This window comes from Pongo pygmaeus, chromosome 5 (genome assembly GCF_028885625.2).
Source record: "Pongo pygmaeus isolate AG05252 chromosome 5, NHGRI_mPonPyg2-v2.0_pri, whole genome shotgun sequence".
NCBI lineage: Eukaryota > Metazoa > Chordata > Mammalia > Primates > Hominidae > Pongo > Pongo pygmaeus.
In genome coordinates, this window is record NC_072378.2 from 13236237 (window position 1) to 13261097 (window position 24861).

Below are 24861 nucleotides of genomic sequence, written 5' to 3' on the forward strand. Positions count from 1 at the left end.
GATGCTGCTCGCCAACACGGCAACAGCAGGCATTTCAATTAAATAATTTTATTGGGGGAAAAAAACCACTTTGAGCACCAAAGCAAGAAAAGTGTATTATTCAATCAGTTTCCCAGATCATATGCCAAGAACACAATGCTCACGGTAGGCCTGGCAGACGGTCCACAACCAGCGGGTGCGTTCAGCTTGAATGGACCGGGGTCCCACAGTGTTTGTGCCACAAGTCAATGGCCTTGCTCACGATCGCATCTGAGCTGTCCTGGGGAATCTGTGGACAAGCAAATCAGTCTTTGTGAAATTTCAGTGTTGACAACTTCAGTGTCTTCCCTCATTCACTGTGGCATGAAATCCACTTCCATGGGAGTTTTCACTGTTTTTCAGAAAGTGACAGCATAAAAGGCTTGCATCACATGCTACCTAAGGACATGAAAGGGCCCCAGTGTCAGCCTGCCTGGGTTCAAATCCTGCACTGCTCACTAACTGTGCACCCCCGGGCAGGTTACCTAAGCTACCTGGGTTTCAGATCCCCATCTCTAAAATTGGGGAAATGATAGCCTGACTTCGCAGAGCTGTTCACAGTAGGACATGACGTAACCCATGGAAAACACTTAGCACAGGCCTGGCACTGCTAGCCGCTTCTGGTTATAATGATGATTATTCATTTATTCAACAGATATTGACTCAGTACTTTATTATAATTTACCAGGCCATTTTTCAAATGTTAACACTATTTTAAAAATGAATAGATTTTGGATTTTGTGAAAATCATTCAGGCATAAGTCTCTTTAATCCTACTTCTTGCCTGGTAAAGGGTATTCCAAGATACATAGCGAGGGAAAAGTTAATTTCATTACCATTGCCTTTTTCAGCAATATACTAGGTTAATACTGTATATTAATAAACCCAACTGGGATTACACCAGAGACAGTAACAGAAATGAAATGGCTTACAAAATCCTCCAAAATACAGAACCCCTTTTGAACTGACAAAAATTACTCATTGTAAAATGACAGATCCCACCTATTCCTTTTCCTGACATGCCTGCTGATAGTCACATGGAGGATGAGACTCTGGTTCTAAGTGGACACATTCATGAGGTGGTCTCAGACCATCATTTCCCAAAGACAGGATGCAAACTAACCCTCAGGCCAACTTTAGGCCAAACTTTTTCAGGGAAAAATGTTTCTTATAATGTAAAAATATACTGTATGATTTCTCTGAAATAACCTAATGTAACAGGAACATCTGACTTGCTAAAGTGACTTCATTTCTAGATTCAAAATCAAATCAAATTATTATTTCTCTTAAATAATTTCCCTAAAATAATCATTATTATAATTATTCTCTGAAACATTCTAAGGTATTATTTCTCTGAAATAATGTAATTATTATTTCTCTGAAATAATCTAATGTAACAGGAAAATCTGACTTGCTAAGGTAACTTCATTTCCAGATTCAAAATCAAATCAAAGCACACTTACATTTTCCAGAAACTTTGTTATCTTCTCTGCACTGTTCAGTGCCATAACTTTTATTTTAAAGGTTAATAAAATTTCGACAGCTACAAAAACTAGGATCTTACAGGATCCACTCACAACTTTATCCCAAACCCTACAAAAATAAGGAGATATAATCAAATTATATGAGTTTCAGAATTATGTTTAACCTAGACATCTCAAATTACAAAATAAAATCAAATTTCTCCAATTTTAGGTAAAGGCTTCAAAGAACAACTTTTATGAAACAATCATCAAAACAACAACAAAATACAGAAGCCATTTGAAATCTATTCTAGATACAATCAGCACTAGAAGGAAAAAGGAAAGTTCACTAAAAATTACTGTTCCACTAGGAATCTACCAAAATCATATTCCCTCATGTTGTGAACCTGACATTTTTGAGGAAGAAAAAGAAAATCCTAAACTAATGGTTCATATTCTGCTAATATTCTGTAATGCTAATATAATTATAGCCTACTAAAGGATAACAAAAGATGTATACGAAATGAGATAAATTCAATTTCATTGCCAGTGATTCTGGGAACAGACTCCTTAAACTTCTCTAAGGGCTTAAGGAGCCAGTTACTGATCTATAACCACTCTAAAATAATAATTCTGATCATTCCTATAACTCTTAAAAGTTGGTATTCTACTTCATACACTTAGTTACATATTATCTTATAATGTTCTCTGTGTACTGCACTGTTCAGTGCCATAACTTATTTTAAGAGTTACTATTCTACTACATCACAAAGTCTTAATGGGTGGCACCTGGACTCCGAAATACCCAGACATGTCTGAAACTGACTGGAAGAACTTAGTTTTAGTCTCAAATCTTTGACTGCCTTCAGCTTCTTTAAAGATATGATGATGAAACTAATACTAAGATTTCTACTAGAGGAGGATCTGTCACATTTCTGGAAAAAAGGAGCTGATGCTTATATAAACTTATGGAGACCATTTGAGGTGTGACTACTTCACAGCATCTAATGCACTGAGGGCCCTTAACTTTTCTAATTGTATATTCAAGAATAAGCAGAATCATGTGCTGTTATGGTAGCTGCTGGAGGATTGAGCTTCAAATTACTGTATTGTCCTAAAGCAAATTTATACTCTGAGGGATGACCACATGAAAGGCCAGAACTCTGCTCTAACGCCAAGCCTTCAATATGTCTTCGAAAGACATACTTGCCTCTGTAAACTGGATTCCGGCAAACATCCCGCAAAGCACCTCTTGAACCAGAGATCATAAGGAAGTTTGGGCGCTGCGGAACACATCTTCAGATGAGTCAGCAGTCTGCCATCTTCCAGATTCAAGTATTGTTCAAACACTTTTGGCTAAAGATTAAGCAAGAACAGAGATTATTCATTTCCTGTGTCATAAAATCATCTGATATTATAGTCGCTGATGAAAAAAAAGTACATGCTGAATTCAAGGAAGTATTAGAAAACAAAACTTCAGAATTATCCAAGTCACTTGTGACACAGCAGTTTCCCAGGTCAGCCCTAACTAAAGTAACAAACCATCCAGGACCGAGGAGTTTCCCAGGACACAGGGCTCTTTCAGTGCTGAAACTGGGGCAGTCCCAGGCAAAATGGAATGGTTGGTCACCCTAATACTAACTTCACTAGCCAGATTCGACAGCCAAAGGCAAAAGTCCAAAGCAAAATTCAATTGTTCTGAGGAGCTAAGGAAGGCCCATTATATTACTGGCTGGTCTAGAGTAGTAGATTATATACTAAGGAAAAAACGGGGAAAGAGGAAAGGTAAAACCAAAGAAATAGAGTGGGATTAGAGTGGGGAGAGGGCATTAGGAAGAATAAGGCAAAAAGTGATGGAGATGAGAAGGGGCTGACCAGTCATTGACCATACATACACTGCCCTGGATTGAGCACCACTGTGCACCAGTGCCAAGCAGGCTCACACAACAGGGATGTACAGAGGGTGAACTCTCTATTCAACATAAACGTACACAAGAATTTCTTAGAATTCAAGAGATAACTCAGAGGGAACAAAGCACCTGGATTCCACTTGGTAGCCTCTCTCTCATGAGGTCGGGTGGCAGCCAACACTAGAAGACTTGAGAGCTAATAAAGCCAGCTCCCCAAACCTGGCCAAATCCATCTTGCATTGGCTGCTATATTTAGGTTGGCTGCTATATTTAGGGTCCACTGGCTGAGAATGGGCTCTAAGAGTCAAATCCTAAAGTCCACACTCACTATCTGCAGGAGTACAACCAGAGCCTGCATCACTTAAGCAAATATAAATGTTTATTTTACTCAAAATCTATAACTCTCTGCTTCTGTCAAAGAGGAAATTCATCACCTTTACAATGTCCACTATAGTCAGAGACTGTGCCACATACAATGAATGAAGTGAAAGGTAAGAGAAAATACCTGCCTTCAAGGAGCTTACAGCTTGAGACATACTAGTAAAGAGGTAACTACAATACACTCTAACGCTGTGATGCTATGATGGGAACAAGCACAAGATGTTGGGTACATCCAGGAGAAAATCCTAACCTGGGCTGTAGGAGGCAGAAGCAGTTTCTCAGGAGAGGTGACATTTGAGCTGACCTCTGAAGAACAGACAGGAGTTGGCCAGGCAAAGAGGGGCCCACATCATAATATCTGGTCCAGCTTTCCCCTTTCTGTTTCAGGATATCTCTTTTTCCTGTTTATCCAACCTCCCTATACTGCTCAACGGTTCCTAGAGTTTCTCAGTAACACTGCAGACAACTTCCCAAACAAGGAACTTTGGTTGGTTTTGCAAAGGGGATATATGCACTTTTTTCCTATTGACTTGGTTGAAAACACACACACACACACACAGTTATATATTATGTCTCAGAGCAAAGAAAATTTCATCCAAAAGTCAGTACAAATAATAAACAAGATGGAGATGTGTGAACATTTTAAAACTATGTATTGTCTTTTTCCTTTATCAGACAATAAGCTCACGGGGGGAAGGTACTGTATCTGTTTTGTTCACTGCTGGTTCTTCAGTACCTAGCACATCACTTGGCATGGTAAGCACTCAATATATAACTGTTGAGTGAGCAAATCAATACTGTGAATTAATATAAAGTTTTGAATACATCAATCAACATCTTAATAATCGCTCAATATACATCTTTTTGCCAATATCTAATTAATTTTTTAACCTTTTTCCTGGTTTATTATAGCCTATTATAAGAAATCTTGAAACTCTATTAAAGAATAAAGAGGATATAGACAGCAAGTATAATCACACTCCCAATGATAACTATTGGTAATACTTAGGTTATAGAGCATCTATCTTGCATACATACAGACACACTTCTCTTTCTTTTATTAGTTGAACTCATACTGAATACACGATTTAGTATTTTGCTGTTTGCACTCAACAAATTGTGGACATTTTCCCAGGTTAATGAATAATCTTAAAAGGTTAATATCCCTACCTAAAGAGAGCTTTTTAAAATGGAGAAGGAAAAAACTCAAGAACTCTATAGGGGAAAAAAATGCACCTGCCTCTTACCCATATAAAAACATGCTCAACCTTGCTTACAACAAAATAAATGCAATATAAAATTACACTGAAGTATCACTACCTACCTATCAGAATGGCAAAAATTCAAGACTAATGACATACCATGTTGGCAAGGCTGTAGGGAAACAATCTACTGGCTGTGAGGATGCAAAAGACTATGAGCTCTATGAAGGGGAATTTGGCAATATTTAGCAAAGTAATTTATGCATTTACCCTTTGATCCAGCCAATCTATTTTTAGGGAATCCAACTCAAATATACTAGCAAACACATGAGAAGCTGCATGCACAAGTCTATTTACCTGTAACACTGTGTATAACAGCAAAAGGCTGAAAACATCCCAAATAGCCAACAATAAAGACAGGCTGAATAAACTATATTCACAATAGAACAGTATGAATATACTAACCTGAGAATATTTTGTAGGCTGGGCGTAGTGGCTCACGCCTGTAATCCCAGCACTTTGGGAGGCTGAGGTGGGTGGATCACTTGAGGTCAGGAGTTCGAGACCAGCCTGGCCAACATGGTGAAACCCCATCTCTACTAAAAATACAAAAATTAGCTGGGCGTGGTGGCATGTGCCAGTGATCCCAGCTAGCTGAGTCAGGAGAATCACTTGAACCTGGGAGGCAGAGGTTGCAGTGAGCTGAGATTGCACCACTGCACTTCAGCCTGGGTGACAGAGCGAGACTCCGTCTCAAAAAAAAAAAAAAAAAAAGAATATTGTTTAAGAATATACACAGGACAGTAGTATGAAACCATCACAGGGAATAAGGAGTATCTCTGTATACTAATATGGCATGATCTCCAGCACATAGCAGGTAAAAAGAGCAAGATGGGAAAAATGTGTACTGTATGCTACTGCTTCATCTAAGAAAGAAGGTAAATTCAAATACATATCTGTATATATATTTTTTAATGGAAGGAGCTAATATTTATATTGCCTGACCTTTTTCATACTTAGCAAATGATAGATACCATAGATGTGATCTATTATAGATAGATGTGATTTATTATAACCATAATTATGTTTTACTCCTAAACATTATGGTTATTTTCAATATTTCTATGACCCCCATATTCTTACTTCATGAAGACAATATACATCATCAACAGAAGGCAAAACGTGACAAAAATATGTACTTAATCACTCTGAGAGGAATTTATATTAAACTTAGCAAGAAGCTGCTAATAGTGCTTATTTAAAAAACCTCTTTAGCAGAGCTTTAAAAAACTGTGTCAATAGCAATAAAACAAAGATCACTTACTTTAATGATTAACACAATTAAGTTTGAGATGGTTTAAGAAAAACCTTCCATGCCATACAATTGAAGTTGGCCTTTATTCTCATTTGGATTTGGATTTGGATTTGGATTTGACAATGAGAGACCTTGTCAAAATGCAGAATTCAATTTGAAAAGCTTGTAAGGAGAGAGGGCTATGATGCAATCCTAGGAATCAGGATAGTATGGCAGAATAGACACATCACCACTCAGGGGCATCGTTATCTTCTTCTGAGCCCATCATTGTCCATCATACACACATTTCCATAGAACTAAGCAGCAACCTAAACTGTGTGTTATAAGATAGACTAAAGACGGTTTCACTAGAGAGAAAAGTTTAAGCAAATCACTTGATGTCTAAATCAAACAGCAAGCAATACAAGGAAATTTAAGTTTTGTATACATTCTGGATAACTTTTTTGAGAACTTCATAACTACTTAAAACCACTTGCTAGGCACTGTAATGCATACACTAAAAGAAGCTCCATTTATAAAGATGAGGAAACTAAGGTTTAAGGGACATGAAGTGTCTTGCTGATTCTAAAATTCATTTCTGAAAAGAAAAAGGCAAGTTCAAGAATAGCCAAGACATTTTTGAAAAGGAGCAACAATAAGAGACTTTCCTTATCAGCTATCAAAATACGCTAGAAAGTCGTATTAAATAAATCATGTGATATTGACCCAGGAATAGACAAATACCTCAATGGAATAAAAAGGAGTCCAGAAAGAGATACAAATATAAATATATACATATACACACATATATGGAAATCCAGTATATGATAAAGGTGGCATTTCAAATCCGTGGAAAAAGGATGAACTGACAAATACACAGTGTTAAGTGCTGTTCTACTGCTTACTAACTGAGACCTTGGTCTTACTTAACTTCTCTGTGCTTCAGTATCCTCATCTATAAAAACAAAGATAATATGCTTGAATGAAGTGCTCACTAACAATGTAAATTTAGCACTGCCTGACATGAAGTACATTCTCAGTAACACACAAAACAGACGGGGGGAAGAGGAACAGGAGGAGGAGTGATGTGTTGGTAGAAGCAGTGGTGTTGCAGGTAAGCATAAGAGTGAAATCCAGTATGTGTCTGATGCCAATCAGAAAGATAAATCCCTGACAAAGAGCTAAATGTAAAATGTTTAAGCATTTTTAAAAGTTATGAGAAAACAGGCTGGGTGTGGTGGCTCACATCTATAATCTCAGCACTTTGGGAGGCCGAGGGGAGGCAGATCACCTGAGGTCAGGAGTTCGAGACCAGCCTGGCCAAAATGGCAAAATCTCGTCTCTACTAAAAATACAAAAATTAGCCAGGCATGGTGCCACACTCGTGCCTGTAGTCCCAGCTACTCAGGAGGCTGAGGCAGGAGAATCCCTTGAACCCAAGAGGCGGAGGCTGCAGTGAGCTGAGATCGTACCACTGCACTCCAGCCTGGGTGACAGAGCAAGATTCCATCTCAGAAAAAAAAAAAAAAAGTTAGGAGAAAACAAAAAAATATATATTTTTTTAATCTTGGGGTTGGAAAGGGCTAATTAACCAGTAAGACACAAAAAAGCAAAAAAAAAAATGCTGGCAAATCTCATTGCATCAAAACCTAAAATTTTGTACAACAAACAGAAACTATTTTCAACAAACATAAGGGATAAGGATAAATATCCAGGGTACAGTCAACCCTCATATCCATGGACTCAACCAACCATGGGCCAAAAATATTTGGGAAATAAAAAATGGATAGTTGTGTCTGTATTGAACAGACACAGATTTTTTTGTCATTATTCCCTAAATAATACAGTATAACAACTATTTACATAGCATTTACATTGTATTACGTATTATAAGTAATCTAAAGTATACAGGAAGAGATGTGCAGGTTCTATGCAAATACTATTTGCAAGTCCCATTTTATGTAAGGGACTTGAACACCCATGAATTTTACTGTCTCAATGAGCCCTAGAACTAATCCCCTACAGATCCAGGAGTGACTATATACGAATAACTCTTACAAAGAAAAAAAGTCAACAAAACAATAGCCATATGCAAACATACTCAACTTCGCTAGAAACTGAGGATAGGTAAATTAAAATGAGATACCATTTCACTATCAGATGGATAAAAATGTAAGACATTGATACTATCAAGTATTGGCAGTGGGGTGGAAAAATGGGAAATCTCATCATCTGTTTGGTGGGAGCATAAATTGATATGGCCTTTGGATGAGCAGCCAGGCAGTTTAAATTTTAAATATGTCAAAAATAAATGAATAGATTTTAAATATGTCTCCCCTCCGCTTGAGCATCTGCTCATAGGTACCAAGCCCAGAGAGATACGCATACACACAGGGAGCCTGTACAAGGGCATGCTTACTCTCAGTATGGATCTCCTAGGTTTAAATAGAGCAAATTCGTAACAGGAAATGCTAGGAGTAAATATTTTTTAAAAGGTGGTTCTAAATGAGTGCCTTTCAACCCTTAACTACACTTCAGAATTGCCTGGAGCTTTTAAGAAATTAGAATTCCAGGGCCCTACCTTCAGAGATTCAGATTTCACTTGTCTAGGTGGAGGAAAGGTGATGGTAATTTTTAAAGGCTCCCAGGTGGTACTAATAGGAAGTCAGGACTGAAAACTAGTGATTTGTCTATACTGCCTTGGAAAGTTCTCCAAGGCAATAAGTTAAAAAACAAAAATAGACCCATAGGGCCACATGTACAGTATAATACTACTTAACGTGATTAATCCCAGCACTTTGGGAGGCCGAGGGGGCGGATCATAAGGTCAGATCGAGACCATCCTGGCTAACACGGTGAAACCCCATCTCTACTAAAAATACAAAAAATTAGCTGGGCGTGGTGGCGGGCGCCTGTAGTCCCAGCTACTCAGGAGGCTGGCATGAACCTGGGAGGCAGAGCTTGCAGTGAGCTGAGATCGCGCCACTGCACTCCAGCCTTGACAACAGAGCGAGACTCCGTCTCAAAAAAAAAGAAAAGAAAAATCATATCATATATGCATGCACATAAGAGAATCTTGAATAATACAGACCAAGCTAATGACAAATGTTTACTTCTTAGAAGGGGAAGTGGGGAATTGCAGGGATAGGGGGTGGTTAGTCCAGGTCTAGGGAAGCATGGATTCATTTGAATTGCTTAATTTCTTTTGAGAATGCATTCACCGCTTATGTTATGAAAAATAAAGGATGAATTTTTAAAGAATAGCATAAACTATCAAAATGCTACTGACTTACTCGAATATTAAATAAGAAAAGCTAATTAGATCATGGTATGATATAACTGAGACCTCCTGATTTGATTAGACAACTGACATATTTACTTAAGCTCCATTTCCAGGCTTAAATTATTTTTATTGAAATCAACGAAGTGGATCAAATTTCAAAATCTTAAAAATCAAATTTTACTTAGTTGAAATATATAAAAACTGCTCTTGTAAGTGTTCTCAGAAGCTGAAGGGTCTTGCACATGGTCTTATTAATAATTAACTACAGTGATCCTCAATGCTCATCCAACCATCATCACTGCCCTGCATCTCATCTTGCACCCTGTTCCACAGTTACCACTTTCAGTAGAATTTTAAAAGGAAATAACCCAATGATTTAAGAAAAAAAGGTTTATTTTTATAAATGAGACAAATAAGGGGGAAAAACTAGAAAAAAAGAAAATGGCAAGGAAGACTAGCTTATGCAATGCAGCAAGTACCATTCAGTTCTCTGCCTTCCCAAGCCAGGCTATGACAGAAACAGCTTGCTGCCTGCCACACTCCCATGTGCCCCTCCTATGTCACTCACAGATCCCGTTTTAGTAGGAGATCACAAGGCTTTTTTTAAAAAAAGAATACCTTTCCCAGCCTCTACTGCAGACAGGGCAGCCAAGTGACACAGTCCTTGTCACTAACATATAGTTGACCCTTGAGGAACATGGGTTTGAATTGCAAAGGCCCCCTTAAACGTGGATTTTCTTCCACCTCTGCCAACCCCTGAGACAGCAAGACCATCCTTCCCCTCCCTCCTCCTGCTCAGCCTACTCAACATGAAGACAATGAGGATAAAGACTTTGTGATGATCCACTTCCACTTCATAAATAGAAAATATATTTCATTTTCCTTATGATTTTCTTAACATTTTCTTTTCTCTAGCTTACCTCATTACAGGAATACAGTGAATACACATATAACAAAATATGTGGCTGGGTGTGGTGGCTCATGTCCGTAAATCCCAGCACTTTGGGAGGCCAAGGTGGGTGGATAACTTGAGGTCAGGAGTTCGAGACCGGCCTGACCAACACGATGAAACCCCGTCTCTACTAAAAATGATACAAAAATTAGCCAGGTGTGATGGCAGGCACCTGTAATCCCAGTTACTTGGGAGGCTAAAGCAGGAGAATCATTTGAACCCAGGAGGCAGAGGTTGCAGTGAGCCGAGATCACGCCATTGCACTCCAGCCTGGGCGACAGCATGAGACTCCATCTCAAAAAGACAAAAATGGAAACAAAATATGTGTACAAAATATGTGTTAAACGACCATCTATGTTATCAGTAAGGCTTCCAGTCAACAGTAGGTTATTAGTAGTTAGGTTTTGGGGGAGTCAAAAGTTATATGCAGAGTATCAACTATGCTGGGGTTGGGTCAGTTTTCCTAACCCTACACTACTCAAAGGTCAGCTGTACATGCAGAGGGAAAGCCTAATGGGCCACAGATGTGGCTGGCTTGTCCCTCTTATTCGTTTGTGTTTACCTTTGCCTTCCCTTTCCTTCTGCCTAGAACACAGATGTCATGGCCGCTGGTCCAAGAGCCACCCTGTGAGCACGAGAGGAAAGATCATTCCTACGAATACTGGAGCAGAATGGCAAGAGTCTGCAACCCTCTCCATACTGTGGGTCTGCAGCGCCAGCTCTGCACTGCCTGGATTCTTAGCTTCTGGTATTTGGGCTTCCCACTATATGCAGCCAAATGAAAACCTTAACTTATACAGAGGGATTACTCTAAACCAGCAGATTCTAGACCAGAATATGGGATACTACAGAGCAGGACTGGCCACCTATGGCACCTATGCAGCAGGGCAAATCCAGCCAGGAACATTATTTTATGCGTTGTCTAAGGTTGCTTTTGTGCAACGACAGCAGAGTTGAGTGGTTACAATAGAGACCATCTGGCCCACCAAGCTGGAAATATTTAGATTATACGGACTTTTACAGAAAACACTTGCTGAGTCCTACTATAAAGGGTTATTCATAATTGTAGCAGCCCTAGGAGGTAAGAGCACTCCCTGAAGACCCCCACTACCATTGTTCACTCTCCAATAGCCAAAAAAAAAAAGCCCTCACCAACTGGGGCAAAGAATCCCGGTACTTGGTATTTAATTGGTTCACGAAGCGTCGGGTGATCCAGTAACAGTCGACACTATCTTCCACCATTTCCTCCATGGCTTTAGCTATGGCAAGAAATACTTCATCTTCTGGCTCCTGAAAGATTAATAATAAATCTCAAGAGGAAGGCAGTGAAAGAGAGGAATACATATCTCTTTAATAAAAAATGAAACCTTGCTCCCTAAATTTTGAAAAGGCTACATTAATAAATCAAAGTAGGATCAAAAAGCACAGAGTCCATCCCTGAAGAGGGGCGCAAGGGGGAGAAAAAGATGAGTAACTACACGGTCAGTGCTGCTTATGAATGACCAGGTTTCAGGCTGAGTGTACAGAGACTCTCCAGCTTCTAACATTAAGCCCCTCACAGAGTCAACATAAATCATAAGCAAGTCACTGACTCTCTCCACCCAAAAATATTCTCAGTACTAGGTGAGAATGTCTTTGAAAAGGGTGTAATAAACAGCACCATCAGTAACTGGAGACATTTTTCAGCACAGTAATTTGCAAATATTGAAGAGCTCCAAAAAGACTAATAAAGCATTTGCTTTATTTCAAAGCATTCATGCATACCTTCAGAATTTTGTTCTATCTTAAGCAGTAAAAAAGTTAAAATGTTCCTAGAATCAGAATTTTAGGAATCAAAAGAATGGCATTTCTCAAACCTTGTGTCAATACTCAGAATGCGAAAGTAAACTCTCAAGTAAATTTCAACAGAGAAATGTTAGAAAAACTGGGACCTTATTTGAAAACCTCTTCTGTTTTCAAACACCATATCATATAAAAAAGCTTTACATTTTCATCTATGATTTAATAGCTGAAGGATTTTAATGTTAAAAAGAAACTAAGAAGTATCACAGTTTCCCCTAAAAAGTACCGACTTAAATCAAAATTGTTATTTTAATGTATTATTTCATTCTAAGCCCTTCTTTCAACTTGTTAATATTCTATAAAATGTCAAGAAAAACAGAATTTAAATCATAGGGAATAAATTTTCTCTAAGCATTTTATTAATGTGTCAGAGGAGAATGGAAAATAAGTAGGAAGAAAAGGGAAAGGAAAATCTCCTTTCTTGGACTCCCATGCAGTTCTGTGCACTGTGCTCGACACCCCGAAAGGTGGCATACCACTGACTGCTCCTGACCACTGACAGGTCAAGGCAAGAGGACCCATGTCGTCCTTCCTGGCCCTGTGATGAGCACTGCTGCACCCTCTTATTAATGGATTAAAAAATGAGGCAGAGTGGGCGCTAAGTAGGTGCTATGGTTCAAATATCTGTCCCCTCCGAAACTTACGTTGAAATTTAATCCCTAATGTGGCAGTATTGAGAAGTGGGGCCTTTAAGAGGTGACTGGATCATGAGGGCTCTGCCCTCATCAGTAGGTCAATTCATAGATTAATGGGTTATCACAGGAATGGGACTGGTGGCTTCCTAAGAGGAAGAGAGTCCTGGGTGAGCACGTTGGCATGTTCAGCCCCCTGTGCCACCTCAGGACCCTGCAGACAGTCATCAGCAAGAAGGCCCTCACCAGATGTAGCCCCTGAATCCTGGACTTCCCAGCTTCTAGAATTGTAAGAAATAAATTCCTTTTTAAAATAAATCATCCCATTTCAGGTATTCTGTTATAAGCAATCAAAAACAGACTAATACAATGAGGATCATGACTGGGAAGATGTGGGGTGGCACAGTCCAAAACACACACTCAGAAGCACGTCTGCCTGAGGCTGCAGTAAAGGTGTCTCAGCTTGGAACACAGACAAGCTGAGTAGCGGTGAGGGGGAACCTATACCCTATTATCACAATTCCTTCAACTAACAGATTATCTAATTTAATTTGATATGTAATTTAAGAACTTGTGTAGTACTATCAACTCCACTTTGCCAATAAGTGAAATTTAAAGATGATTGCTTAAATTATTCCAATTATTTTTTAGGGACCTTTTCTCTCTTGATAAATGTAATAAATATAAATGATTTTTATTAGCTCTAAGGTTTGTCCATGGATACCCCATCATTAACTTCAAAAAAAATAAGATCTGCAATAAAAATAAATTTTGTAAAATAGGAGTGTTCCAGCAAATCCATTTGAACAATTCACTGTTTTAGCCAAACAAATAACACTTTAATTTCATACTGATATAAATAAAGAAGGGAAAACTCTTCCTTTGAGAAGAACGCCAACTAATACATGCAGAAAGAATGAGGGAGTTAGATCACCATTTGGCAACCAGCATAGTAAAAACTGGTTCAGGCAAGAATCATTAGTGGATGGCTATTTACAAGTCTCAAAGTACTTCTCCACAGTTACTTATTAATTACAAAGAGGAAAATAGTAACCTTATAGTGGAGAAACTCCACAGACACCATCTTACCCAAGTGATCAAAGTTAGCAGCAACAGTAATGAGTCCCATACTTCTGTGATATTCCTGCCAATAATGCGTGACCAGAGTTTAATCATGGAGAAACATGAGACAGACCGAAATTGAGAAATGCTCTACTGGCCAGGGCTCTTCAAAAGTGTCAAGGTCATGAACACAAAGACTGAAGAACTGTTCCAGGCCAGGCACAGTGGCTCACGCCTGTAATCACAACACTTTGGGAGGCCAAGGCGGGTGGATCACTTGAGGTCGGGAGTTCAAAACCAGCCTGACCAACATGGAGAAATCCCATCTCTACTAAAAATACAAAAATTAGCCGGGCGTGGTGGTGCACACCTGTAATCCCAGCTACTCTGGAGGCTGAGGCACAAGAATTGCTTGAACCCAGGAGTTAGAGGTTGCATTGAGCCAAGATCGCACCATTGCACTCCAGCCTGGACAAAAAGAGAAAAACTCTGTCTCAAAAAAAAAAAGAACTCTTCCAGATTAAAGACTAAGATGTGGCAGCTAAATGTAATGTGTGATCTGGAACTGGATCTTGGATCAGAAGAAGAGCATCAGTGGGACATCAGCAAAATCCCAATGAGGCCTACAGAGTAGCTCTCAGTATTGTGATTCTCTGGTTTTGATCATTACATTATGGTTGTATGAGATGTAACATTTAAGGACACTGGGTGAAGGTATTTCAGAACACTGTACTATTTTTGCAACTTTTTTCTACATCCAACATTATTTAAAAAGTTAAAAAATCAAAATTTTTTAGAAATCGTCAAATGAGAATACTCACGAGCAAAAGTTTAATAAGGAATAGGATGTTTACACAGCAGTTTTAAAGTGTCTCCCCACAAAGAGAAATAGTAATTACAAAGGGAAAAATAAAAACTTTCCAGTGGAAAACTCCAGCAGGCACCACCCTCGCCAAGTGATCAAAGTTAATACTACCTCTTATGGGGCAAATCCACACTATGTGCCTCCTGATAAGAGACACTGAGAAGGACACAGCATCACCTACCTGGTATCCCTGCCAAAAATGAATAACCTGAATCTAATCAGGAGGAAACACCAGACAAACCTAAATGGAGGGGTTTTCTTCAAAGCATCTGATCCTGCCCTTCAAAAATGTCAAAGGCATGAAAGATTAAAAAAAGACAGAACTATCCCAAGTCAAAGGAGACTAAAGCAATATGATAACCCAGTGCAATGCCTACACCAGGATCTAATCCTCACCCAGAACTTTGACTGTCTGATTATTTGTGAAGGCATTATCGGTCAAATTCAAATGGAGTTGGTAGATTACATGTTAATATTGTATCAAGGTTAATGTCTTAGTTTTGAGGACTGTACTATGGCTATCTGCAGGGGTGTCCTGTCTTTAGGAAGTGTACACTGAAGGAATCTGAGGTAACAGGGAATCCTGTCTGCATCTTACTCTCAAATGATTTAGGAAAAAAAAAATGTGTTTAAAAAAATTTGTTTTAAAACGACAAAGCAAAACAGATGCACATAATGTTAACTGGAGAATCTGGGTAAAGGGTATATGCAAATTCTTGGTAGTATTCTTGCAACTTTTCTAGAAGTTTGAAATTACTTCAAAATAAAACATATTTTAGAAAAACAAAAAATAAGAAGGTTGGGTCAGAATGTGCATGGCCATGAATGCCAAGTAAAGATGTGTCACTTTTATTCTAATAACAATAGGGAGCCACCAAAAGTTTTTAAGGCAAAACATGATGCAATCAAAGGCTGGCAAGGTGGGATAGTCTAGAGTTGAGCTTAGTGTCAGACAAAAGTGACCACTAACCAGTGGAAAAGAGGGACTTCGAGGTAACTTCCCAGACTCCAGCTGATACATGCGGAGATAGACTTCAGCCTGAGGTGTGGCATCACTAACAAAGCGAACAACTTTCAGGGCATGAAGGACATCCAAGTACTGCTCCTTACGATACATCATCACCTTGGCATGGGACTCATGGTGTGGAGGCAGGATTCCTAGAGAGAATAGGAAAAATGAAAAAAGGACAAAATACTGAGCCATCACTCCAAATCCCTCATCTATGAAAGAGGATGCTGTGAGAAGCGACCAACACAATTAGGCTAGAATTCACACAGACATTCAAGTACCATATAGAATCTCTTTTAGAAATTCTCACTATAAAACAATCTCAAACGTGAAATATTATCAATGTTTGAATGCTGATGCATCATTGATATGAGAGAGAAATGAAACAACACTGGCAAAGCCCTTGATTAAGTGTGCCGCATACTTTCAAGATTAACAACCACATCAATCCTAACAATGGTTTAACTTAATTTGTGGCAGCCTCAGGCTGCTTTTAGCTCCTAGAGGTCTCACCCTAGTCTTTGTACTTGGCCCCTACATCTCAGAACCACCAACAGTCCATTGAATTCTTCTCTTCCCCAACAGTTAAAACTTGCTCACTAAGTATCCTATCCTCCAGGTCACAAAAGTCCTTAATCTTCATTGGTGAGGTCACCTTACAGGACATTTCTATGACATATTAAGCTCATTAACCCATTTAAACATGGTATCATATCTTTTTCACAAACAAATGGCTCTGAGAAAACATAGTAGAAAGACCACTAGACAGGCCAGCCATCCTGGATTCTAGCCTCGGATTGGATAATACTAGGACTCTCAAATGTGTTTGTCTTTCTAGGCACTTGTTTCCCCACCTGTCAGTCAGGAAATGGGATAAGCATTTCACCAAATGCTTCTCCACAGAATGCTAACCCCAAGAGAAGAAAAAAATGCCCTCATCAAACAGATTTGGGAAATGGTGACAATGAATTTTCATGGCACTAAGTTTTGCCAAAAAGAAAAACATTTTAGGCCAGGTATGGTGGCTCACGCCTATAATCCCAGCACTTTGAGAGGCCAAGGCAGGCAGATCACTTGAGCCCAGGAGTTCAAGACCAGCCTGGGCAACTGGGTGAAGGTATTTGGGAAACCCTGTCTCTACAAAAAATTAGCCAGGTCTGGTGGCACATGCCTGTAGTCCCAGCTACCCGGGAGGCTGAGGTGGGAGGCTGAGGTGGGAGGATCACCAGAGCCTAGGAAGTCAAGGCCATAGTGAGCTGTGATCGTACTACTGCACTCCAGCCTGGGAAACAGAGTAAGACCCTGTCTCAAAGAAAAAAAAAAAAAACATTTTATTTACTCAAGCCTCATTAAACTTAATGAGGCTCTACAGAAGCACAGACTCTGGAGCAAAGTTCCTGGGTTTAAATTCCAGCTCTACAATTAACTGGCTGGGTGGTGACCTTTAGCAATTACTTTATCTCCCTATGTCTCAGCTTCCCCATCTGAAAAATGGGAATAGTAATACCTAATATCATACAGTTGTTGAGATGAATAAACAAATCAACACACACAAAGCATTCAGAAGAGTACTCAGCAAACACGAAGCTAGTATAAGTGTTAGCTACTACATTTGACTATGAATCCCTCTTTGGTGCAAAATGCCACAGGTTTAGTATTCTAAAGAACACCCCAGAAAACAAAAACAATAGTAGCTAACATGATACCAGTTAATGTTACAAAAAAAACTTGCTTAAATGTTCTTTTCCCTGAAATAAATCTTCACTCATGGTAGCTAGCTATGAGACTGTGTGCCAGCCTTCCAGAAAAGCCAAGGGAACACACTAAAGTGTCTCCTACATCTCGGCTAATACAGATTAAATAGCTGTGACCGTACCCTCATCACACTGCTAGAGGCAGCACATTAACCCTTAAACCTGTTTTCTAAGAGCTGGTCCTAAAGAGTCTCTTTTTGATATTTAACTAAAATAGTATCAGGAAGTAGCCATTTGAAGTAAAGATCCCTAAGTAATCAAAACTCTGTGCTAGGAAGAGTCAGGCTGTGTCCTACACAGCGCGACAGCTCTAAACTTCCAGTGCCTTGTCCTCAAAATATAACTATGACATGATAAAGAAAGGTGGGCCAGGCGCAGTGTCTCACACCTGTAATCCCAGCACTTTGGGAGGCCGAGGCAGGTGGATTGCCTGAGCTCAGGAGTTTGCGACCAGCCTGGGCAACACAGTGAAACCCCATCTCTACTAAAATACAAAAAATTAGCCGAGCGTGGTGGTACGCACCTGTAATCCCAGCTACTCAGAAGACCGAGGCAGGAGAATCACCTGAACCTGGGAGGCGGAGGTTGCAGTGCTAAGATCACGCCACTGCACTCCAGCCTGGGTGACAGAGCAAAACTCCCTCTCAAAAAAAAAATAAAAAAATAAAAAAAAAGAAAGAAAGGTTAAGAAGAGTAGAAGTGAGGAATAAGCCAGATAGGCTGTAGCACTCAAGAAGTGAGGGAACGCACAACTGTACAACTCCCACTAATCCACTGGAGTTATTAACAGACACACAGCACCTCTCAGATATCGACACTGTTGACATTACCACTTAAAATGTACCCCAGAAGGCACTGAGAACAGTAACATTTAAAGAAAAGTGCTCTAGGAAAAACTAAAATAGTTGTCACCACTTCTCCAGATTAACTGCACGTTGACCTAACAGACATAAAAGTGCACGGAGACTGCCAGGATGAACAAGAAACAAGTTATTCTGCAGGGCTTCCTAGTACCGCTTATATTCCCTCGCTGCCTCCATATTACATAACCAGACAGGGCTGCAGGCTTCTCAAGCCCTGAAAAGATACTACATTTTGGGAAGAAAATGAGGTCCACAATCTATCTTACCTTCAAATGAGTTCCACAAACGTAAGCTCAAATCCTAGCTCTGCAACTTACAAGCTATAATGGCTTAGGCAAGTTATTTAGCCTCAGAGTCTTTTTCCCCACCTGCAAAATTAGGATACCAATACTTGCCTTACAGGGATTCTAGGATTACTCTGTATAATCTATGTAAACTACTCAGCCTACTGACAGGCACACAGGGATGCCCAATAAGGAGCAATCATAGTTTATATTCTTCAGGGAATGTAGTCCTCGCCACTATCTTACAGTTAACAGTTAACAAACTGTATTTTTTTTTTTTTTTTTGGAGATGGAGTCTCGCTCTGTCACCCAGGCTGGAGTGCAGTGGCACAATCTCAGCTCACTGCAGCCTCCGCCCCCCGGGTTCAAGCGATTCTCCTGCCTCAGCCTCCCGAGTAGCTGGGACTACAGCACGTGCCACCATGCCCAGCTGATTTTTTGTATTTTTAGTAGAGAGGGGGTTTCACCGTGTTGGCCAGGATGGTCTCAATTCTCCTGACCTCGTGATCCACCCGCCTTGGCATCCCAAAGTGCTGGGATTACAGGTGTGAGCCACCGCACCCAGCCAAAAATACTTTTCTTAAGAAAGAAAAGGAGGATGGTAATGGATAGGAATTATATACTCCAGCAGGCTCAGCTATGATAGGGGAAAGAAAATCTTGGGCTCAAAAGGGATGCTGCCAGTTACTCATGGCACTTAATTCACGTTTTCTTCCATAGAAACTAAGTAAGATCAGTTTTCCTTCTCATTCAGCCACTCACCACTGGAATTTAGTCATTCACACTTCTAGGGAGTAGTAAGTCTCCAATTCCTCTTCGACAGATTAGGAAGTTATACCTCTATAGCTGAGAATCACAAAATCTTACAAATTTAGAGCTAAAAACTAGGAGTAATTTAGCTCAAAAGCCTCAGTTTATAGATGCAAAAAATGAGTCCCAGAGGGGTCGCCTTCCTCCAGGTTACCCAGCTGATAGCAAAGCCTAAACCTATTCTCATTTCTCCTAGTCCAATGCTCTTCCCAGATCTTGTCGCAGGAACATATACTATTTTCTCTTCTATAGTATCAATAGAACAGAAAATAATGAGTGGTAATTGAACCTCCTGGGGAAGATCCAATATTCAGTAAAAAGCCTAAACAAATTTTCCTTTTTCTGATTGGTAAGATAGCAAATGATCCCTTTATTCAATATTTTTTAAGATAAATCTTCCAACTCCTGGGTCTCATACCTAGAAGCACCTTCCATACCAATGCACGGTACATGGACGGGAGAGGGAACCTCTGACTAAAAGTACAAAGTTTCTCAGTATCTAGAGGAAGAAGAAAACAATTGTTAGAAGCTTTTCATGCTGATCACAGTATGTCGAAGCACATTTCATTTTTTAAAACTCAAAGAATAGTTAAGACATTTCTTCAGGGGAAGTCTACCATATGGTCAGTAAGTTTAGGAGAGGCAATACCAGTCTGATTTCTAGCCCAAGACTTCTGCCAACTAAGTTATTTAAAAACAATTTGTGGCCAGGCACGGTGGCTCATGCCTGTAATCCCGGCACTTCGGGAGGCTGAGGCGGGCAAATCACTAGAGGACAGGAGTTTGGGACCAGCCTGGCCAACATGGCGAAACACCATCTCTACTAAAAATACAAAAATGGGCTGGGTATGGTGGCACACACCTGTAATCCCAGCTGGTCAAGAGGCTGAGACAGAAGGATCGCCTGAACCCAGGAGGCAGAGGTTACAGTGAGCCAAGATCGTGCCACTGCACTCCAGCCTGGGCAACAGAGTGAGACTCTGTCTTAAAAATAATAATAAAAATAAAAACAATTTGCATTTTACAGCATTGGAGATGCATTTTGCATATATTACTACATTCCCTATAACAGTGGTAGTTATTAATCACAGGGTTTATTTAATTCACACTGCAAGCCTGTTAGGTAGTTCTTGTTCTAAAAATGCAGAAACTGAAGTTCAAAGCAGTTAAATGACTTGATCAAACTAACATAGCTATTAAGTGGTACAGTCCGCCTTCAAATCCCTACATTTTCCAATAAATTACAGTGACTTCCCTGACCCTCAGTTCCTCTACTTATCAAAGGAGAATACCAGACATACTAAAGCAAAGACCACACAGTTGAAGATCAAAGATAAGGTGAGAAATGTTTCAGAAACTTTAAAAGTACTCTATGCAAATAAAGTATTATCTTTAACTATGGTTTAGTTTATTTTACTTTAGTCAACAACAGACCTTATTCAGACTGGCTTAAAATAAACTAAAATGTCAATATAAAATGCACTCTTAGTATTTCCATAAAAGAAAATCATTGGCTGGGCACAGTGACTCATGCCTGTAATCCCAGCACTTTGGGAGGCCGAGGTGGGTGGCTCACTTGAGGTCAGGAATTTGAGACCAGCCTGGCCAACATGCTGAAATCCTGTCTCTATTAAAAATACAAAAAATAGCCAGGCATGGTGGCACATGCCTGTAATCCCAGCTACTTGGGAGGCTGAGGCAGGAGAATCGCTTGAACCCAGGAAGTGTAGGTTGCAGTGAGCCGAGATCACACCACTGCACTACAGCCTGGGCAACAGAGTCAGACTTGGTCTCAAAAAACAAAAAAGAAAATCATGACCAGAGTTATTGCAAATTTACCCAGAAGCAAATTTACCTAGATAATACATGAAAACATATGGGTTCAATAAAGAAAAAATTACTACTGACTTTCTTAAGAAACCTTTCAAAAACTTCTGACGCTCAGTGAAATATAAATTTGAAAAATCTTAACTTTTCTCAAAATACACCATTCTGCTTCACCACATCACTAAAAAATACAGCAAGTAACCAATGCTTCTGGATGTCTTTTAAGAAAATATTTACTTCAGAACACGTGGAGTGACTGAGAACCAATGAGATTAATTTTAAAGAGTACTCACCCAGACGGTCATCTTTTAGGAGAATTTCTAATGATTTCTTTTCTTCAACTCCACGAAACCCCACTTTCTCATAATATACTGAACGAAAGTTTCTCTGAGAGTCCTCAGTCATATTTCATTCTTGGAGGAAACACAGAAAGAGAGAGAGAGACGAAGGGGAAAAGTGAGTCTAGAAACAAAGAGTCAAGAATTAGAATAATTTTCAATGATGTTCTCCACCTTTTCAATAAATCTGATGTACCCTTGCATAGGACCCAATATTAAATTTTTCCTTTAACTCAGTTCTACAACCATCTCACCTATGCATCTTGGCTAAAAACCAAGATATAAGTTAAAAGTTCTCTGAGCTGCTAACATAGATGGCACAAGGTTTATGCACTAGGTTTCCCACTATACCTATGAGTGCCTAGCACAATAGAACATTCTGTAGCTATTATAAATGTGCAAAGAAAAAAAATAAGTGAAATGGAAGCCAGGCAAGATACGTCAAGCAAATTATACTCGAACAGTATACACTATGATTTCATTTTCTGTTTTTTACAAATTTCATGTATTTTAAAACAACACTCTATTCCAAAATGTTAGCAATGGTTATCTTTAGATAGTAGGATTCTAGATTATTTTAATTTCCTTTCTTTTGCTTAGCTACGTTTTTTTAAATGGGCATTTTGTAAAATGAAAAATTAAGTTATATAAAAGTAAAAAGCCACGAGTTCCTCACTTATCTTTCTTTTAAACACAATTCTATTAAGTATAGCTATCAAAATTCAAAACCCACAACAAATAAATCGCGTTAAATTATAACTAGAAGAGGGTAAACAATGTAGCCAATTGACAGTGATCCCAAAGTCAGAGTTGAAGACAGAAAAACTATTTAAAATCTATCGCAAGAACTCAAAAAGTTCAGTGGTCTCAGGTTCCTTCACAGTAACCTTCATAATACTGGCGGTAATTCATCCAAAAAAAGACCAAGTTAGATTTGGCGTTTCAAGAACAGAAAAGATGTGATGCATTTCCCAAAAAGCACTGCACTGCCTCACCCAAATGCTTCCAGTGTCTGTGCACAAAAGAGTAAATCTTTAGGTTTAAAAATCCTGCGACGTCCCCAGTGAGCAGGGGAGGGCTTCCTTCCTTATTGAAAAGATATCCTCTGAACCGATTCAGTCACAGGAAAGATTAGGATTCGTTTAGCAAATGAAATGCTAAAGGGCTCTGAGCTTTCGGGAGCAGATGTCTTAAAAATTAAAAAGTCAGCAGCATAAAACGCGTAATGAGTGTGGGGATTTATTTTTTTAAAGCATCCAAACAGCTGCATGACGATTTGGTCGGTCCCTGTTGTCTAAGGACACCCATTCTTAGATTGCAATACAATGACAAAGGCGTCCTCTAGGAGGAAATGCTGCAAATAATATCTCCTGCCCATGCGCGTCCATCTGATGGGAAAAGTAAAAACACCCCGGTCCAAGACCCCAGGTCCCATTCTCTCTATGATGGATGCTTCACCTCTAGTAGCGGAAACACACCCGGGTTGAGACTAAGTGGTCCGGGAGAAGCAGAGGAAGCCGTGCCCTGTGCGCTGGCCGACCGCCGGGCAGGCGGGCACCGTTGGGGCCCAGGGCCAGGAGGGGCGAGTCCTGCGGGAACCAAGGAGGCGGCGGGACACCTGGGACACCTGGGACACCTGCGCGTGCCCCGACAGCCCGGGAGACAAAACTCAGCGCCGCTGCCGCCGCCGCCGGACGTGACATCAACTCCAGGTCGTGGGGCGGGCGCCGGGCGGGCGTCGGGCGGGCGCATGCGCAGAGGGTGTGGGCAGGAAGCTCCACCCTCACTCCGGGAAGAGGGGATGAAGGGCTAGGCTCGCCTCCGGAGTAGTGTAGTTTCTCCCGCCATGGGTACCCGGCCTCTTGCTACCCCGCAAAATGTCGCGACCATTTACTCCGGCCATCGGAAGGAGCGTGCCTGGGTTGCACTCCCGTCTCCGGCCCTGGAGGTTCTTGCCTAGGGGAGATCCGAGCCCTAGGGCCGTACTTAAGCTGCCGGCGTGCAGGACCCGGGTTTTGCTTTTGCTAATTTCCTCCCCCACCCCAGGTATGTGGGAATAAATGAAGACCATCCGAACGAGAAGAAAAAAGGCAGGCAGAGGAGTGCAAGTCTGATTTAGGGCAGGCAGGCTCCCTGGGGTGGTTATTGTAGGTAACTGACTGGTTTTCTGGGCAGGTTGCTGCAGGTTGTGGATTAGAGGTCTATTTTTATATTAGATTTGGCCATTGTCTTAGTATATTCAGCCTTTCAGGTAAAACACTATAAAATAGAAGAAAAATGAAGGGTTTTTTTTTTAAAAAAAAAAGATGTGCTAAATACAAGCTCCCGATTTGTTATTAGTAGGTCTAACAGAACAGTTACTCTTTAAAGTAGCTACTAAACCTTACAAATGCTTTCTATGTCTGTGCTTGCCTCCCTGGTGCTCGGGCCGGCTGAGCAGCAGTGCCCAAGTAGGTTTTTAAACCGCCAGAGTTTGAGAGAAATTCCCAGTGATGGGTATCGTCCCTTTGAAAGTCCAAATCTTTACCAAATAAGCCACACAGATGCCAAGCTTTAAAGGAAACTTAGGACTATCAACAGTGCAGAAGTCCAGTTATAGTGCAGACAAATGTGTGTATAATGGCTAGACAGAACTTAAAAATGAAGAAACGTGTGGTGGTTGAACTCAAACACTGATGCCCCTCCCCACCTCCCTACCACCACCATCTTTAGTTCCTCAGTACTGGGGTACTAAACCTTACTTGAGTAGTGTTCACATGAGTAAGCAGAGTTCTTCAAGTTACCTTACACAAGTTCCATTTACTTCATCTAAACCTTGGGCCGGTCACTAACTTTTACAATTTCCTTTTCTTATCTTTAAAATCATCACCAGGGCTGGGCGCAGTGGCTCGCGCCTGTAACCCCAGCACTTTGGGAGGCTGAGGCAGGCGGATGGTTGACCTGAGGTCAGGAGTTCGAGACCAGCCTGGCCAACATGGTGAAACCCTGTCTCTAGTAAAAATACAAAATTAGCTGGGCATGATGGTACACACCTGTAATCCCAGCTACTCCGGAGGCTGAGGCAGGAGAATC

General features: G+C 40.3%; 1 protein-coding gene across 33 annotated transcripts in view; it reads right to left on the reverse strand.

The window, feature by feature from the left end:
- TBC1D7 (TBC1 domain family member 7) overlaps positions 1-23529 on the reverse strand; it is a 61410-nt gene extending 37881 nt beyond the window's left edge. For 4 of the 33 annotated variants that reach the window (XR_010126574.1, XR_010126573.1, XM_063665814.1 and 1 more), the window contains exons 1-8: positions 23268-23499; positions 21745-21864; positions 20043-20123; positions 15875-16062; positions 11656-11793; positions 2692-2837; positions 1482-1611; positions 144-268 (exon numbers count right to left, since the gene is read on the reverse strand). Coding sequence is in view for 30 of the 33 variants with exons in the window: in XM_063665814.1 (XP_063521884.1) it covers positions 182-268; positions 1482-1611; positions 2692-2837; positions 11656-11793; positions 15875-16062; positions 20043-20123; positions 21745-21856 (882 nt within the window). In the remaining 3 variants the exon portion in view is untranslated. Of the gene's footprint in view, positions 1-32; positions 269-1481; positions 1612-2691; positions 2838-11065; positions 11129-11655; positions 11794-15874; positions 16063-20042; positions 20124-21744; positions 21914-23247 lie in introns of those variants that run through there. The other 29 variants (XM_063665808.1, XM_063665807.1, XM_054490809.2 and 26 more) reach the window with 26 other exon arrangements.
- Between the last annotated feature and the right edge of the window lie 1332 nt (positions 23530-24861).